General features: G+C 29.6%; 1 protein-coding gene across 2 annotated transcripts in view; it reads right to left on the reverse strand.

Moving 5' to 3' along the window:
* Positions 1–17679, reverse strand: part of LOC127290290 (protein groucho-like) — a 51340-nt gene extending 33661 nt beyond the window's left edge. The window contains exons 1-3 of one of the 2 annotated variants that reach the window (XM_051318776.1): positions 17157–17679; positions 15395–15472; positions 768–865 (exon numbers count right to left, since the gene is read on the reverse strand). In XM_051318776.1, the coding sequence (XP_051174733.1) occupies positions 768–865; positions 15395–15472; positions 17157–17207 (227 nt within the window). In that variant the 5' untranslated portion in view covers positions 17208–17679. The remainder of the gene's footprint in view (positions 1–767; positions 866–15394; positions 15473–17156) is intronic. The other variant, XM_051318777.1, reaches the window with a different exon arrangement.
* Positions 17680–17916: the final 237 nt, after the last annotated feature.

Consider the following 17916-nt stretch of genomic DNA (forward strand, 5'->3'; position numbering starts at 1 on the left):
TTCTGAATATATATATGCGAATTGAAAAGAAAGAAAAAAAAAAGAAGAATATATAGACTTATAAAAAAATAAGCCTAATTTCACATTCGCTGAATTTATTGACTGACTGGCATTATATTACGTTTCATGTATAAGTCTGTGCGAAGCATACTATCGTAAATCACTTATGACTTCGATTCTGTGGCCTCGCGTGCATGGAACGACCATTCCAGCTGCTATTGTTCCCGCGGTTTCTACAACTGCTTGAAAAGAAAGAGCTAAGAGAGAAAGAGAGAGAAAAAAAAACAAGAAGGAAAATATATATATATAACATGGTTTCTAGCAGTGATCAATCGAGGAGAACACATCGCTGAACATTACCGACTGTTTGCGGTCTTTTGAAATTGGAGTCGTAAAGTCACCAAACAGTAAAAACAACTTCCCAAGAACTACTTGTAATTTCAAAATTTTAAAAATAAAATAAAACATATATAACTTTTTTTATAATTAAATTTTCAAATGTAGTAAATTATATTACATGGAAAAAAAAAGGAATTATGCTTACAAATGCTAACTGATGTTTGCTATCAGATCTATCCAAAATTAGTAAGCACAGCTAAATTTTTTGCTATGACAACAAAAAAGTTTGCTATGATAAACAATATTAGTCGTAATTTTATTTTAAATTTACTGTCACAGTAAACATTTTTGACACCAATGCAAATTTGTTCGCTGCCAGAGCAAATTTTTTCTATGCGTATATATTAGGCGCGTCATATATTACTTACTTATGGTACTGAGCTTGTAAAAAATTGAACTCGTCCTTAATCCTGTCACATCCTTCGATCACAGTAAATTTGAATGGCTGTCCAGGTTGTGGTGGAACCTGAAATTAAAAAATTAATTTATTTATAAATTTTTACAAAATCGAATTAAATATGATGCAAATACCATTAAATTGACTTAAATATATAATAATTATTAATAAATATTTATTTGATAATGGTCAAGTAACATGTATATTATTTGAATTAAATAAATTTTTTTAGGTATTTTTTGGAATGATGAAAATTTTATAAATTCATCAGGAACTCTCTTAGACATTTGTTTGTTTAGAAAATTAAAAAAACAAAATTAAAATCAAACTGAATTATTTTTTTTTAAAAAAAGTAAATAATCTTCTTCCACCATATTGGATCCGCCATTTTGAATTTTGGCAAATTGTTACTTTAAAAAAAACGTTCGAGTTCTTAAAAAAATATAGAAAAATTAATTTTTAAATCAAAGAAGTATTAATTCCAGGGTCAAAGATATGTTTTCTTTAATTTAAAGAAAATTTTGTTATTCTAAATGAAATTTTGTTTAAAAATTAAAAAAGTATTTCTTTAAATTAAACAAATTTTTTTTTTAAAACAAATAAATTTTCTCTAATTTAAATAAAAACTTATCTTTGACCCTATATCAAAGAAACATTTTTCTGCATAATGTATATAACTCATAAATAATTATAATTTAATAAACAAATATATAATAATTAAAAAGAAATATTATATTTCATTGTAGAAAAACGTAAAATTCTTTTAAAATTAATACACAACACAGAGAAAGTAAAAGTGAAAAAAAAATTGAAAGTGTAGAAAATATAATTTTTCCATGTAATTTAAGAATCTAAGAGAGGAAACGTTTAAAAGTGCTAATAATTAATCGTTGTGCCTCGCGCAGCGTGAATCTATAACGAGGCAATGTGTATAGTGTGCACTGTCGGTGATTCGATTTATCAATGTATATATACCTACCCCGGTCATATCACACACGATGAGTGAATATATATATATATATATATATATATATATACGAAACGAACTTTCAACTAGATTAAGTGGATTTGCTATATAATATGTACAAATGCGTAAACGTGCAACATTGGTAAATGGAATGAAGATTTCCTCCGCCCCCGATTTTTTAAGATTATATATTGAAAAATAAAACAGATAAATCTCTTCAAAAGACGTTGGTAACAGATTTATTCAAATCTGGACCTCATAAATTATTGCACACGCTGAGCAGAGAGGTTATTTGAATATAAACCTAAGTAGTAGCACGTTTACTTCACCATAAATAAATTTTTATTGTTTTCCTTTTTGTAAATACAAGTTACTCACAATAAATGTATCGCACTATTTTTTTTTCTTTGTATATTCTAACAAAATGTTAATAATAATTTCACAAAGGAATTATTATTTTTCTGGAAAATATAGATATATTATTTAAATTTCTTAATTCTTATTGGTTTACTAACTATAATTTTCAAAAATAATTTTAAATCATTTTTCTACAAAAAGATACTATGCGGTAATTTTTTTTTATTAATTTTTTGCAATATACAAAAATGACAAGAAAGAGAAAAATTTTCGTTCAATGTTATCAGCTAAATGATCCTAATATATAGAATAAAAATTGTTTGTCTAAATAAATTTTCAATAAGCGTTTTTTAGCAAGACTTTTTTAGAAAGTGATATTACAGGCAGATTTATACTATTTATGCTAAAAACTGATTCTGATTTATATATACAATATTTTTTTTTAATATCCAGGACGGTGTAATCTTTTAATGAAGATCTTTTCAAAATTTTTTCAATCGAGTTTTGCATAATATTTCAAGTTATTTTCTTCTATTTACTGATAAATTAAATTTAATAAATTTTCAAAAACTGCTTTAATTTAATAGTTTTATTTTAAATTTAATTTATCTTTGCTATACAGTCAAATATATATTTAAATTTGTAACAAACATAGATTTTGATTGATTCAATGTATAAATAATATATTGTTAATTTTTATCAAATTATCATCAATTTTAAATTATATCGTATTTTTACTTTTAAAAATAAAATATCGAGGATAAAATCAAACATATACAGTTGTTAAACATATTTTTTTTTGTTTAAGAAAAATCGAATATATTTTTTGAATTATAAATATATATTGATTTAAACAAATAATATATTTTAAAACTAAAGTAGTAAATATTTTCCATATATTAAGATTATAAAGACTGAGTTGTACTAAACAAAATCATCAAAAATTATCTTTGTATTTAAATTAATATTAATGTTTTCTCAATAGAAGTCAATGATAACAAAATAAGCTATAATTTATTAAAAGCAGATGCCATTAATACAATTAATTTAGACGATTAAATAAAAAAAAACCATTTTTCAAGATTCTAACTATAATTTTTTTCCCGTTTTAAAATTTAAAAAAAGGTGTTTTCTGTTCATAACATTAAAAAAATGTTACGACAACTTAAGGATATTTTTCTTTCATTTTGTACCTCCATGAAGAGTTGGCGTCGACGCTCAGTATCGAAAATTATTTTTCCTATGGATCAAAAATATCAAATTGGTTTTAAAACGGTTTTGGGTCCACATAATATCTTGAAAAGTATTTCTCAAGGCATTCTCTCATTTTTTGGACCAAAAATCTTTAAAAAAAAAAATAATTTGACATTTTTGGTTCAATTAAAAACAATTTTCAGCGCTGAGCGTCGACGCCATCTTCGTGGAAGTCATTTTGTAGAGTTTTTCATGACGCTTCTTTTGACCTATTAGCGAACATTCTAGAGTTATTCTATGCAGAGTTATTGATATTTTAAAAATTAAAAAAATATTCTCAAATTTAGAATATATAGACCCCTTTTTCAACGTGTGGATAAATTTAATCATCCAAAAGGTTAAATTTATCCACACGTGCTCATACTTGGCATCTTTTTTTGAATATTTTTTACAATTAATTTCATTATGTATTCTTAAAATTATAATATATTCTTATCATTTATAATATATAAGTACCAAAAATATATTCTAATTTTAAGAATACTACTCTCTAAATCTGAATTAGTAAAAACGTTTAAACTGAAAAAACTTAGTCTCAATTTTTGTTGCAAATCAAAATGAGCCAATGCTAAACGACATAGACAGTGGCGCCACCAACCTGGTTCATTTTTGTTGCACATCAAAATGAGCCGCCTATACACGGCTCATTCTGAGTTCAATTTTTTTCTGTGTACTAATTTGAATTAGTGACTCATTTTTTGCTTCTGAATTAGTAAAATTTTACTAATTATTAGTAAATTTTACTAACAATGAGTAAAATTTAACTAATTCTAAAGCAAAAAGTGAGCCACTAATTCAAATTAGTAAACATTCTTACTAATTCAGATTTAGAGAGTATATACATTCTGAATTTATCACAGAAAAAACGCTAGATAAATTTAGTTGCGGTTTTTTTTAATATTCTAAATTTGCGGAATATTTTTTTTTCGGGTGTAATAATGTTATAAGGGAATATAAGCGTATATAATTCGCAAGTGTCAGTCCAGAATGGTAGATCAATGGAATATATATATATATATATACTGAATTGTACACGAGTACTTCATCGATGTGTGATTAGGTTAATGCAAGTGCGCTCACAAGTGTACACTAAACGTGCACTCACATGAGCGCAAAGTTCAATATAGTTCAACACTATGGTCGACATGATCTCGACTGACTGTGGCGGCCTTGCCCGAGAGTGAGAGAGAGAGAGAGAGAGTGAGAGAGCAAGTGTTAATTACATGTTTGCGGTGTCCACAAGGATTACACACTACAACCAAAACTATGAGCTAGCCTGCTAGCGAAATGCATTTGCCATCTCTCTGCAAGTTTCTCTTTTACAAAAACAACTTGCACGCACGATTATGTGAAAAATTATTAAAACCGGTAAAATAATTAAAAAAAAAAAAAAAGTATTCGTATAATTTTCTTCAATTTTAAAACTTTGTAAAGGTGAGCATATTTTTATAATCTAGTAAAGAAACATAGATATTTTCAATTAATACCTCGTCAAAATATTAATTTTTTAGTTACTTTCTTTTTTATGACTTCTTGTAGATACTCTGAAAAAATTGTAGGTTATGTACTTGTATGAACTGACCATACAGCGCCACCACGATGAACTAAAATACGATCTTATTTTAGTTCATTGTGGTGGCGCTGTATGTCAGTTCATATAAGTACATAACCTATATTTTAACAATTTAGTAAGACCAAGAAAATTCTGAATCAAAAAATTCAAATTTTATATAAACAGATTTATACCAAAAAAATATATATATTATAAAACAAATCCAAAATTCTTTAGAAGATAATCCTCTTAAACTAAGACTATATATATTCTTTGTATTTCACACACACACATATATATATATATATATATGAAACATAAAGAGCGAGAAGTGTCAGGCTTAATGACCGTTAAACAATGACACGCAACGCGTTAATGTTTCAGGTATTTAGTGGCTGTTAGAATACGTTCGTTAATAGGTAAAACGTACTTCGTTACGGTCTCTGCGTGCATACGTGTGCGTAGTTATGTAAATTTTCAAAATACCGTGCACGAAGTGCGAAGCATCAGCATATACACATAGTAACACACCGATCTTTAAAATATATATTATATATTCTCTGTTTGTGGTTTGTAATTTTCAATTTTTTTTTCTTTTTTTTTGTTGCCCCTTTGGGGAAAATTGTAGTGTACGATTTCAAGAAAAATAGGAACAAATTATACTATCTATATCCTCATTACAATGTATAATTTATAGTTTGAATAGAATAACTTTCACGTATTTATGGGCGTTGTGTCTGTGATTCATAATAATTTTGGGTTAAATACTATATAATTCTTATGTATTTTGCAAGAAATACCATAGGTTTTTTTTTAGGAAATTAAAGCTAAGAGTAGTGGAAATTTAAAGGGGGGAAAATTAAATTGAACGGTAGCTGATGTAGCATCAATTTTAGAACTCTACTGGAACTATATAATTCTAGGACTAGAGTAGCATCATATATGAGAATATTTTAGTAATTTGATAAAGCAGTTATAGGACTGTTTTTGGAATTTGATGAAGTATTATACCAATTGGAGGAATTCAGAAATTGATGAAGCATTGATTCTAGGACTATATGCAGGATTTTATGTAAAACATATATGCTGTTTGTGGATTGATGAAACATCATATACATTTGGAATTACATCAAGGACTTCATATAGCATTTCAGAAGTACTTCAAGGATTTTATGAAGTATTAATTACAGGCCTAGTAAGGATTTAATGCGAAGCATTATTTTTAGAACTACTTTCGGAGATTGATGAAGTATCATTTCCAGGTCCCTTTTTAGCATCAGTTTTAATTATCTATTGCAGAACATATATCAACATAGTTTCAGAACTTAAGGACTTCATTTAGCATCAATTTTAGAAGTACTACCACCTAATGTAGTATCAATTTCAGAACTACTTTAATAATTTGATAAAGCACCTATTCCAATAAGGCTACATTTAGAGAATTGATGTTGTACTAATTTCAGCACTGCTTTCAGAAAATGATGAAGAATTAATTCTACGACAACGGATTCAGAAGTACTTTTAGAACTTGATGGAACATTACATTCAGAACTTAATAAAGCATCAGTTTCAGGAATACTTTTGAGAATTTGATGAAGTATTAATTAGAGACTTTCTGTCAAGATTTAATGAAGCATTATTTTTAGGACTACTTTTGGAAATTGATGAAGTTATTCTACGGCCTTGTAGAACTTTATGGGTATACAGCATCAGTTTTAGCTACATCTAATACACAACATACGTTGTCAATTTCAGAACTGCTTTAACCCCTTCACTGTTATTGACCTCTATAGAGGCATAAAAATATCGTGCCACCAGTGTGTATGACCGCTATAGTAGCATCTAGAAAAAAATAAGTAGACACAATACGATAAACTTGTCAATGGGTATTCTTAGGTATGGTAACATCAAGTTTTTTTTTTTAAATTTTTTTTACCACATACGGGGCACGGAAGCTTTATTTCTGCTACACTGCGAAGGGGTTAAGGAGTTCATTTAGCAGCTAATGCAGTATCAATTTCAGGACTATTATAATATCATTTTTTTCAGTAACGTTATACTTTAGGGAACTGATGTAGTATTAATTTTAGCACCACTTTCAGAAAGTGATGAAGCATTAATTCTAAGATATCAGGAATACTTTCAGAATTTGATGGAACATATTACATCTAGAACTTAATACAGCATCAGTTTTAGGAACACTTTTAGAATTTGATAAAGCAATAAATACAGGAGTACTTTTTAAACTTTATGTATTATTAATTGCTGCACTAGAAGAAGAAAAATAAATTGTTGTAGTTACTAAACTTGGAACTAACGAATTTTGCCAAAGCTGAAGTACGCAACGTTTATGATAAACGATTTTTAAAGAAATAATTTTTTAAAATGAAGAATTCTACAATTTTTTGCCTAAAATTTTGTTTTATAATTTCTTGATTAATGAAAACTACAAGAAATATTTTTTAGGCGAAAAATTATAAAATTTTTCATTTTAAAAAATGGTTTCTTTAAAAATCGTTTATCATAAACGTTGCGTACTTCAGCTTCGTGAATTTTGTTTGTTCGCTACAACAAAATCTGCATCTATATCAGTTAGTGCAAACAATACAGATTTTTTGTAGCGACAAAACAAAATCTGTTAGTTACAGGTTTAGTAAGTGCGCTCAACAATCATTATTGTCAGAATTTAACTTAATACAGAGAATTTACGCACAAAGACTGGATTGAGAAATAAAATGTACACAGGGATTTTTGACATGAAAAATAGTAAAGGCATTTTTTGACAACGGGTAAACAAGGACTGGCTTCAAATTACCTACTGAGTACAGACCTTAGGACCTTCGTTTGGGGATGTATATACATGAAGTGGGGAGGTCATAAATGTACCCTTAAAACTTTTCTTGAGTTTCGCTATTTTTACATAGAAAATAAATATGTCGCAAATATAGTTGTAGTTCCAACAATTATAGTTATACTTATTGGTCCTTATTTAGTATCAGTTACAATGAGTATTTGTAAGACTAATTGCAGATAACTACTTTCAGAATTGAAGCATTAATTCTACATGGAAAAAATTTTGGAGCATCAGATACGCAATCTATGGTAGAACTCTTGTACTATGGGTTTAGGGCCATCGCATAGTCGAATTGCACCAACTTAAAATAAAAATACCTAAAGAATTTAATACAGTATCAATTTCAGGACTACTTTCAGATAATTTAATGATCAATCTCAATATTCGTTCAGAATTAGATATCAATTTCAGAATTGGCATTTCTAACCAAAAGAGATTGATTAATATTATCCAAGACAATTCTTTTTTTAGACTATACAATGTACCAAAAAACCAGACATTATAACAAAAAATATTACAATACGTTTATCTTTTATTCTTTACATATCAAAGAAACGGAAATTTATATACGTTCAAAAGAGAGCAAAGAAAGAAACTAAGTAAGTTTCCTGATGAAGACAAACTTCATTTCGCGTGTTCACTTTATGCGGTTGTGCAAGAGGTTACATTTTGTGGTGGTCAGACCCAGTTGGACGTTAAATTTCCAATAGTGAGGAAGGCAAAACGAAGGAGGCAGAGAATATATAGAGAGGGTGAAGAAAGACAGAGGGATTAGACAAAGAGAGAATTGCGGAGGTGGAGTTGGCCACGGATGAGGGAAGTCGTGGTTTCGTGGTCGACGCGGTTGTGGGTTAGGCAAATTGAGATAGTTCGTAAACCGCCATCGTCCACTGATCTAACAAAGCGCTACTATATACATATATATATATGCTATATACCTTCCCTTTTACCCTTCCCTCCCTCTTGCGCTAGCATACAATTTCATTTCAACACTTCAATCCCAAACAACTGTACAAACTCTTCCCCAATGAATATAAATTTGACCATTTTTCATAAAAAAAGAGCTTCTTTATTTTGCCGTTTTTTTGGTTGGAAATGGAAGAAATTATACCGAAATTAATTTTTATAATGAATAAAGAGAATATATGTAAAGGAGAATTTTTGGTAGGGTTTTAAATAGTTATTTGAGAAGCACTGATATCGCAGTAGAGTGAAACGACGTTTGTATCGCTTCAAAGGCTTGAATTCAATAGCAAGGAGTGTCATCCTCCCTTTCCAAGTGGTAGTAGACTTGGCTCATCCTCGACGCGTCGTGACATTTAAGAGCTTCATTGTACCTACTAAATACCACAATAATAGTGGTGTTAATAAATCTACCTATATACAGTATTTACTCAAATGGTTCTTAATTCTATAACAAATTTTGAAAAGAGTTTTTATTTCGTTCTATTTTTATTTTAGATCACTTTTTTTTAGATGATTATAAGTAGGGATAAAAATTGATATGCAGTTCTAAGTCTTAGGTTGGCAAAGTGCATTAGAGGTTATGGTTGAGAACCACTGACAAAGTGTAAACAGTACTGTATTGTATTTGTGTGCTTAGCCTGGCAAATATTAGCCACCATATCGCTTATGGTGTGCTTGTTGAGCGAGAGTGACGGTGATGGTTGGCATATTGGTGTGATGGTGGTGGAGTACGGAATGTATATATAAGTGTTAGTGTTGGGATGAATGTGTGTTTGTGAAGAGTAAAGTAAGGGGGTTGGATTGAGGAGCAAGAGGGATGGCAAACGGTCGGAAAGGGAATAGTGTGCGATTCGTGGCAGAGTATGTTTGTTCGACCATCCGTAGGACTGTTTGTCCTCGCTCTTCTTGTTTGAAGAACGTCGGGATCTCCAGTCTGTGCAAACTCCTCATTATTGCGAATGGCGTAAACAATATATAGTATATACACATACAGACCGAGAGAGAGAGAGAGAGAGAGAACATATATATGTGTAGCAAATTCACAGACTCAGAGGCACATAAGCCAAGCAACCGTCTTCCGTTTTCTCATCTCCCTCTCCTCTGTACATGATGTTGGTATATAGAAACCTAGTCCATATAGTTGTGTGTCTATCTAAACATTTTCTACACCAATGTTTGGAACTTCACATAGTAGTGTGTTGGAATTAACTGCGAAAAGGAGGTCGCAAAACAGTGATTATATAATTCTAAAGAAACATTTAAAGCATGAAAATCAACCTAAAATATACGATCTCATATTTGCATTATTAATTCATTAATGAAAAAGAATTCACTTTTATTTGTTAAAATGAAATGTTAGCCTAATTAAGATATTAGGGACAAACAAGTTTTGTGTGCGCCCTCGACCCAATTCTCTTTACACACTTTTAAAATTTAATATAACATATACACACAATACCCCTGTGGGTGTTATATGCTTTTAAAGTACCAGAGACCTGCCTCGACGTTTTCCAAATTGTCCTGACACTCAATTTTAAACGAGCTATCGAGAATGACTGCCTATTCACAATTCCAATCGCTATAAATAGCTGCCAGAACCCCTTTAACCCATCGTCTCGGGATTAATTTCTACCCTTCCAAATAATAATAATTCATATCAAGAGAAGGCATCCTGCTGATCATATATAATACGATTATAGGCTTTCAAATTTTCACCGTTGGGAGTTTATATTTAAAATATTCCAATCTAATTATTTGAGACTAAATAGCAAATGTCAGGGGTTTTTTTTTTTTTTTTTCAAATATACCAAAACCCGCTTTCGAAATTTTCCAATACAATTATATCATAAATCAGAGATTTCAAAAATATTTACAACCGGGATTTTTCCAATAAAAAGAAACTAAAAAGAACAACAATCTAATATAAAGATGAGGCACAGAAATAGGAAAGCTGTTCTCTCGCCAAACTTCATGACTGGTAATATAATTCTGAGAAGGGACCAAAAGTTTTCAGAGTCAAAAAGGTGACAATGAAATTATTGGCTTGAAATTTTGCGAGGTTCTCATCTCCCTGGCTTTTGAGTCTTTTATAGTTTGTAATAGACATATACAAGCTTGAAAGTTCCTCCAGCTGGGATAGATATTTGAGTTTATATAGGATAGATGAAAAGAACAGGACACGATGAGGTATTTCATTGTTGAATTATGGAACAGGAAAAGAATCTTTCTTTCTCTCTCGACGGGTTCAAATAGAACTAATAAACTCAAGTTGTTTGGAATAGTAGTCCAAGAATATCTTTTCCTTCTCCTAACACAGACGGACTGTGTGTATGTATGTGTATCTAACTGTCCCGCACACGCCAAAATTAATCTTATTGCACGATTCATCGTAAAGTGGCATGCTCCAATTTTCTTCTCTCTGCTCTTCCATTTCATATACGCCTCGTTTGATATGAGGGGAAATCACATAATCTGGATATATTGTGTGCCCCATGTGTTACTGACACTATCAGTACGGAAATTGCTCTTTAAGCTTTTTCTTTAACGATTTTAGTACATTGAATTGTAATCTTGATTTTCAATTCATAATTAAAAGTTGTTTAAAATATAAATATAATTTTTAAGGAAAAACATATATTTCGTTTTGAATTTTGTCGTAATCAATAAGCTATTTGCCTTCGTGACGGAAATAATATTTGTACAGCTAGTACGCAAACAGAATTGGTGCGGCAGCCCTATAGCGTGCCAATAACAGTGCCTTGTGTCAACTCGGTCAAGCACCGTGAGTAATGAGTCACGAACTAAAGAAGCCGGATGCTTCTGATCTATAATAAAAAAAAAGAGACGTAGATTATCTCTTTGTAAAATTATCTCCTTTTTTTCGCCTATCTGTTCACAATGTTCAAGGACTGAAATAAAAAAACTAAAGTTTACAACGTCAAACCTAACGATTTTCAAAATTGTTATTTCTTACTACCAAACACGATAAATGTTTACACAGAAAAAATCTGAGTGCAACAAAAATGTGCCTCGTAGATGGCGCCACATTCAACGTCAAATAAACTATTAAATCTGATTTAATCGCTCTTGTTTTTTTTTGTACTTTATGCCTATATTTTTCTTACAGAAAATAAAATACATTTAAAATACAATTTTCATTTATCATTGTTCCAGTGACGTTAATAGAAAAAAACAGTTTGTAGCTTTCGATAACGCATGTGAAAATAAAGCTCGAGGTGAAAAACGATTAATTTCCGTTACAATAAACAACTTTTTCAAGCAAGAAATTTGCTTAACACGTTTTTCTAATTGAAATGCGAATTGTTTTTTGTTAAAAAAATCTCGTCCTCTACTTTCATTTAGAAACTTTTAGAATTTCCGCTTTAAAAAAAGTATTTCAAACTTTGTAAAACGCTCTTTGGGATCTTTTTTCAGAATGAGTTGCATCGAATGAAACACAAAACTTTAGAGAGAGAAAATAAAAACGTTTTGTAGAAAAGAAAATTTAGAGTTGTGAAAATAAAAAAAGAAAATGATGAAGTTAATACTTTACCAATCAAAATCAGTATTAATTTAGTTGAATTCTATAATTGTCATATCCCTAATACTTGCTGATGTGTATACCATTGTTGTTGTTCGCCAGTAGCTCATGGGAGTTGCTGAACGGAATTACTGTAAAATTGAAATCGAATTGACGGCGAAACTAAATTCGAGGGCTACTCAGTCGCTATGCTTCCCACAGTAACCACAATATGCATTGGTAATTACACGGGATGAATTATGCCACGGAATGAGCGAACCGTGTTACGTGTAATTGGCGCGTATTATAAATCTCCATTGTACAAATAGTGTGTGAATCGGAGTGTTGTAGTGACAACCCTTCCATGATATCCCAACTCGCCCTCTTTAATGATTAGAAAAAAAAATTCATTTCCAATCGTTTTTTTTTTAAATTAAATTTCCACTCAATATAAGTGAATATAAATATTGAAAGAATTTGAGAAATTCAGAAACATCATTTTTCAAATGAATTATTTATAAATACACGAGGAGAGAGAGAGAGACTATATTCGCATATATAAAAGAAAGATAAGAAAGACTTGATAATCCCGAGAAGCGAGCTAATATTTTAAGTATTTTAAATAAATTCAAGGAACGGGATAAGACGTCAAGGCAATTTGGAGACTGAGAAAAAAAAAAGCTTAAAGTGAATGGGAGTCTTTGTATAATAAGTATATAAGGGGGAGAGAAAAATGCCGACGGGACACACAGTCGCAGATGACAATGATCTGTAAACAGAGAGAAAGAGAGACAGAGAGAGGGAGAGAGAGAGAGATGATGATGCTCAGCCAACTGGAATCTTCAACCAGGTCATTTCTGCCAATGCTCAAAGATCGCACCTGTGTTTACATTAGCCACACTTGGTAACAAAGTGAGAGCCTCCCCAACCCTATTCAAAGCTTCAGAGAGCCGGCTCTCTTGACGGGTATCCCTCTATATATATATACATACCAACATGTTTAAATTTCAAACTGACAAAACCGAAATATTCTGGATTTACAACCCTACTATATGTGATCACGTGTCAAATTTTTTCCACTCAATTTACTTAGCGGAGAAACTAAACAATTAAATGTGGAAAATGATTTGGAAAAAAATCAATTTTGAAAAATTTACTTGAAATTGTAAAGGTTACTTTACGTCTCTATAACGGTGAAGAAAGGAGTAAGAAGCAAAAAGTATTCTTCACTGGTAGAGAAGCAAAGAAACCTTTCAAATTTTAATTTATAAACTTCTGTAACAGTGAAGAAAGAGATTAAAAAATATACTTTTTACTTCTTTCTTCACTGTTACAAAAATTTACAAATCTTTTAAATTGTAAATGCTACTTAGCGTTTCTAACAATGAAGAAAGAAAAAGTATAATTTTTACTCCTTTCTTCACTGTTACAAATGCAAAGTAACCTTTCCAATTTCAAAAACTTGTAAATTATTTTAACGGTGAAGAAAGAAGTAAAAAACTATATTTTTTACTCCTTTCTTCTTCACTGTTAAGAGACGCAATGTAAGCCTTTACAAATTATTTTCACTTTTAAGCATAATTTTTAATACCATTAACACAAAAAAAACATCCAGTGGTAAATTAATCCCACTTTTGAATATGTAACTACTATCCGCGAGAAAATTTAAGGCCCCTGAAAAATGATAGACTTTCACTTTGAATAATCCTTTAAAAAAAATTGCTAGGAAAAAACGGAAACAATATTTGGAAAGCTTAGAATCTCACAAGCTTGTATACTTCAGGCCGTTTCTCCAAAAAAAATTTTCATTCTGACAGACGCAAAAATAAATTAAAATGCACCCTATTTTTTGTTACTTTAGAAATTACCTGACTTTGCATGACACTTTTATATGAAAATCCTTCATTGAAAAAATTTGAAAAAAGTATCATTTATTCATTAAATCCTTCAGAATAAAGCCATTTTTGAATTTTTAAAAAATATTAATTATTATTGTTTTTATTGTAAAAAAAAAAGAAGACAGTGTTATCTCTCGATCTACTGGGCCGATTTTAATGAATCAAATTTCTGTGCATAAATATTAAACCCAACAATTAATTCAATTTGTTGGAAAAAGTGTAATTATCGTTCTTTTCGCGATTTTGGTCATTTCTGTAGACAGTTTTTTTTTCTAGGAACAGGTGAAAAAGGGTAGCGGTAGGCAAAATTTTCTTGAATAGAACTATTAAGCCTGCCATAAAAAAGATCCCGGTCAACTCCATTGCCTGGACTCAGAATTTTTTTCACGAAATATTATCAGTGCTGTATATATGTTGTGACTAAGGGCCCAAAAATAATAATTCGTATGTTATTATGTATATTGAAGCCAAAGCTACTCTAATACGATGAAAAAAAGAAGCCATACTCTTTTTTTTTTGGTGAATAATCAGGAAACCCTAAGAGAGAAGATTGGCTTTCTTTATTTAAACAGCCATTCACACGTATTTGCGAGAAAAATGAATGTGTATAAACACTCAAAGAAGAAATAATAAAAAAAAAAAAAATCCAAAAGAAAGAAGTTTGCTATATAGAAGGGCTTGTCAAAATTATCGCTTCTCTCCAATAAATATTTAAACAAGAAGCAAACTCGTTAAATTACTACTCGCCTTTTTTTTTCTCCCCAATCTTTCCAGAAATTACTTATACACAAAAAACCTGTTTTCTATATTTGTCACAACTATAAACCATAAAACCATGTTTTATCATTAGCGTCACAAGATTTTCCCAAAAAAAAAAAATCTAAAATTTCTTAAATGATAAATGAAAGGAATAACTTGACCTCTTTAAAAGTATTAATGTTTTAAAAATCGATATAATAATGAAAAACAGACATATGATTGACAAATTATTATTATATATATATGTATGTGCGACATTTTATTAGTGCGAAATAAAAAAAAACACACACACACACAAATATTTTTTGTAAGAAATGATTGACAAAACAATAACAATAATAAATTGGTGATCTTTAAATTTTATAACAAATATTTGCAAAAAAAAAAAAATGTCACGCAATTTGTTAATATGAAAAAAAATATACACAGTATATATATATATACACAATTCAATTGCGAAACATTGCTCACTTTTATTCGCTGGTCTTTGATGAAATATCGACCCTTTCCAGTGGCGTAGCTGGGAAAGGTGCCATCAAAAATTTCAGTCTGTATATAAAATATAACTTTTTATTATAAAAATTAGGCGAATTAATAAATATTTATTCGCCTTGCAAAAAATATTTTAAAATAAAATAATATGTTGTTTTTAAAATTAGAATTTAAAAAATATTTATTTTAAGAAAAAAAAAACAGTTTCAATCAACTTTTATAATTTTCGAAAACAATTTTTCTTTAACAAATAAATTTTCCTGTGGGTAAAAAGAATTCTATTTTTAGGAACGTTGCTAAAACATTTTAAAATATTTATTATTTATTTGTGTTTTTTACTTCTTTCTTCACCGTTAAAATAATTTACAAGTTTTTGAAATTGAAAATGTTACTTTGCCTATATGTAACAGTGAAGAAAGGAGTAAAAAGTATATTTTACTTCTTTCTTCATCGTTAAAATAATTTACAAATTATGTTCTAAAAACATTTTTTAGAATGTTAAAAGGTTCTTAACACGTTATTTTGACAGATATGAAACATTTCTAAAATGTTTTAGAAACTTTTCTAGAACAAAAAACTTTTTTTGCCCACTGCGTTGAAATTTTAATAAATTATTTCCATGTTTCTATATTAATTTAAATCGAAACATACTATTTTAAGGCGCTTTATTTGTTTGTTTAATAGACCATGAAGAAATAAGGTTATAGGTGCGTGTAACATATATTAACGAAAGTGGCGGGAAATTTCAAAACTAATTGACATTTTTGAATAGCGAATTTACTTTTAATTTCCTAAAAGTCAAAGTCCTAAATTATATTCAAAAAATGGATAATGTTATATTGTTTTTTTTTTTTGTATATAGATATACGTTTCTGAAATGTCATTAAAAAAAAAAAAAATTCTGTATATATCAGAACGTTAAAAAAATATTAAGAAACAAAATCATTGACATAATAAAACTTAATAACAGATAAAAATGATTATTTCCGAGTAAGCCCGTACACGAGATCATTATCGTCATAAATCCGAGTAATAAACGTTAATTTCTTGTGCCGTAGTCATTTACCGAATGGGCGAGGTGAGAGGTAACTGTTGCAATAATAATTGAGCAAATATTGCTAGTTAACACGAATACACATACAATGATAAACAATGCCCCGATCATCTGCACTGTCGATAACAAAACGTTAATTACTAAGATTCAATTGATATTTTGATGACGCTACTTAGTTGGTATTATTATTGATGTCTGAATTGGAGTTACGACATATGACTATATATATATGCAATCGACATACCATGATATTTCACTGCTAAAATTTATTACCTCTAAATGTTATATATTGTTCAACTAAAACTTATATCGCTAAAGAAGAAATAGAAAAAAAAAATTTCATCAATTCTACAAAAAAAATTTAAAGAATCTGAAATTATTGTCAATATGTACTAAATCACGAAGTAAAGAAATAAAAAAACAAAAGTAAAATACAAGAAACAATGATAATAACAATGTAAAGATTGAAACAAAGTATCAAGAACGTATAATGGAACTTATCTAAAAAAAAAAAAGGCTAAACTTACTAGCTTCTTTAAAATTACTTTTTTTTCAAGAGAAAAAAATATTTTCCATCTCTCTAAAAAAGAATTGTTATCAACAATAAATATTTAAAATATACGAATCAATAAATTTTACCCATGGCAAGAGCAATGAAAACAAGAGTAGAAAAAAAAAAATAATTACCGGGTGTCGAGCGGCAGATGCGACGGCCACGGCCTGGGCACTCGGATACATCCTTGTTAAAAAAGTAAAAGCTTCCGCTGCACATCAACCAATGAGGAACTTTGTTTTTGAAAAAAAAATTTTTACAACTAAAATATATATATATATATATTTATCACGTATCCTTTATGATTTTTCACATATCACTTTTGATCCACACTCACATTTTATTTACTCACAAACACCAAAAAAAAAAAAAATTTTTTTTAAATAAAATTAGAATCACACACTATCACTAGGAAAAGAAAAAAATTGGTTGCAAATATTTTTTTAATTAATGAAAACTAAAACGTGGTTTTGATGTTATATTCACTATATCACACTTGTACAACACAAAACTGCAATTAACACTCGTGTAAACATAAGACTTGAATACGACGAATAATCCAGCCAGAACAACGGTCGGATAGCAACTAACTGCAACTCTACAGTCTATACCATGTCTATAGCGAGACTTACTCAACCCCGCAGAGAGCAGAGAGCCAAGGGGAAACGCTGTCGGCTGAACGAAGCCGTTCGAATCCCCCACCAGTAACCATGTACCACGTGGTTTCTCATTCACTATCCTTTTCTAACCAATGATTTCTGGTTCTATACTATGTATGTATATATATATATATGTATAAGACTTTCTTTTAAGCTTCAGCTTCTTTTTCGAACTCAGAGGGCACTTTCTTGTTTTTCAGGTGCTTTACACGTTTCTTCAGTGGCGTAGGATGGG

Source organism: Leptopilina boulardi, unplaced genomic scaffold (genome assembly GCF_019393585.1).
Source record: "Leptopilina boulardi isolate dan_hultmark-lab unplaced genomic scaffold, ZJU_Lbou_2.1 LbouV2_59, whole genome shotgun sequence".
NCBI classification, from domain to species: Eukaryota; Metazoa; Arthropoda; class Insecta; order Hymenoptera; family Figitidae; genus Leptopilina; species Leptopilina boulardi.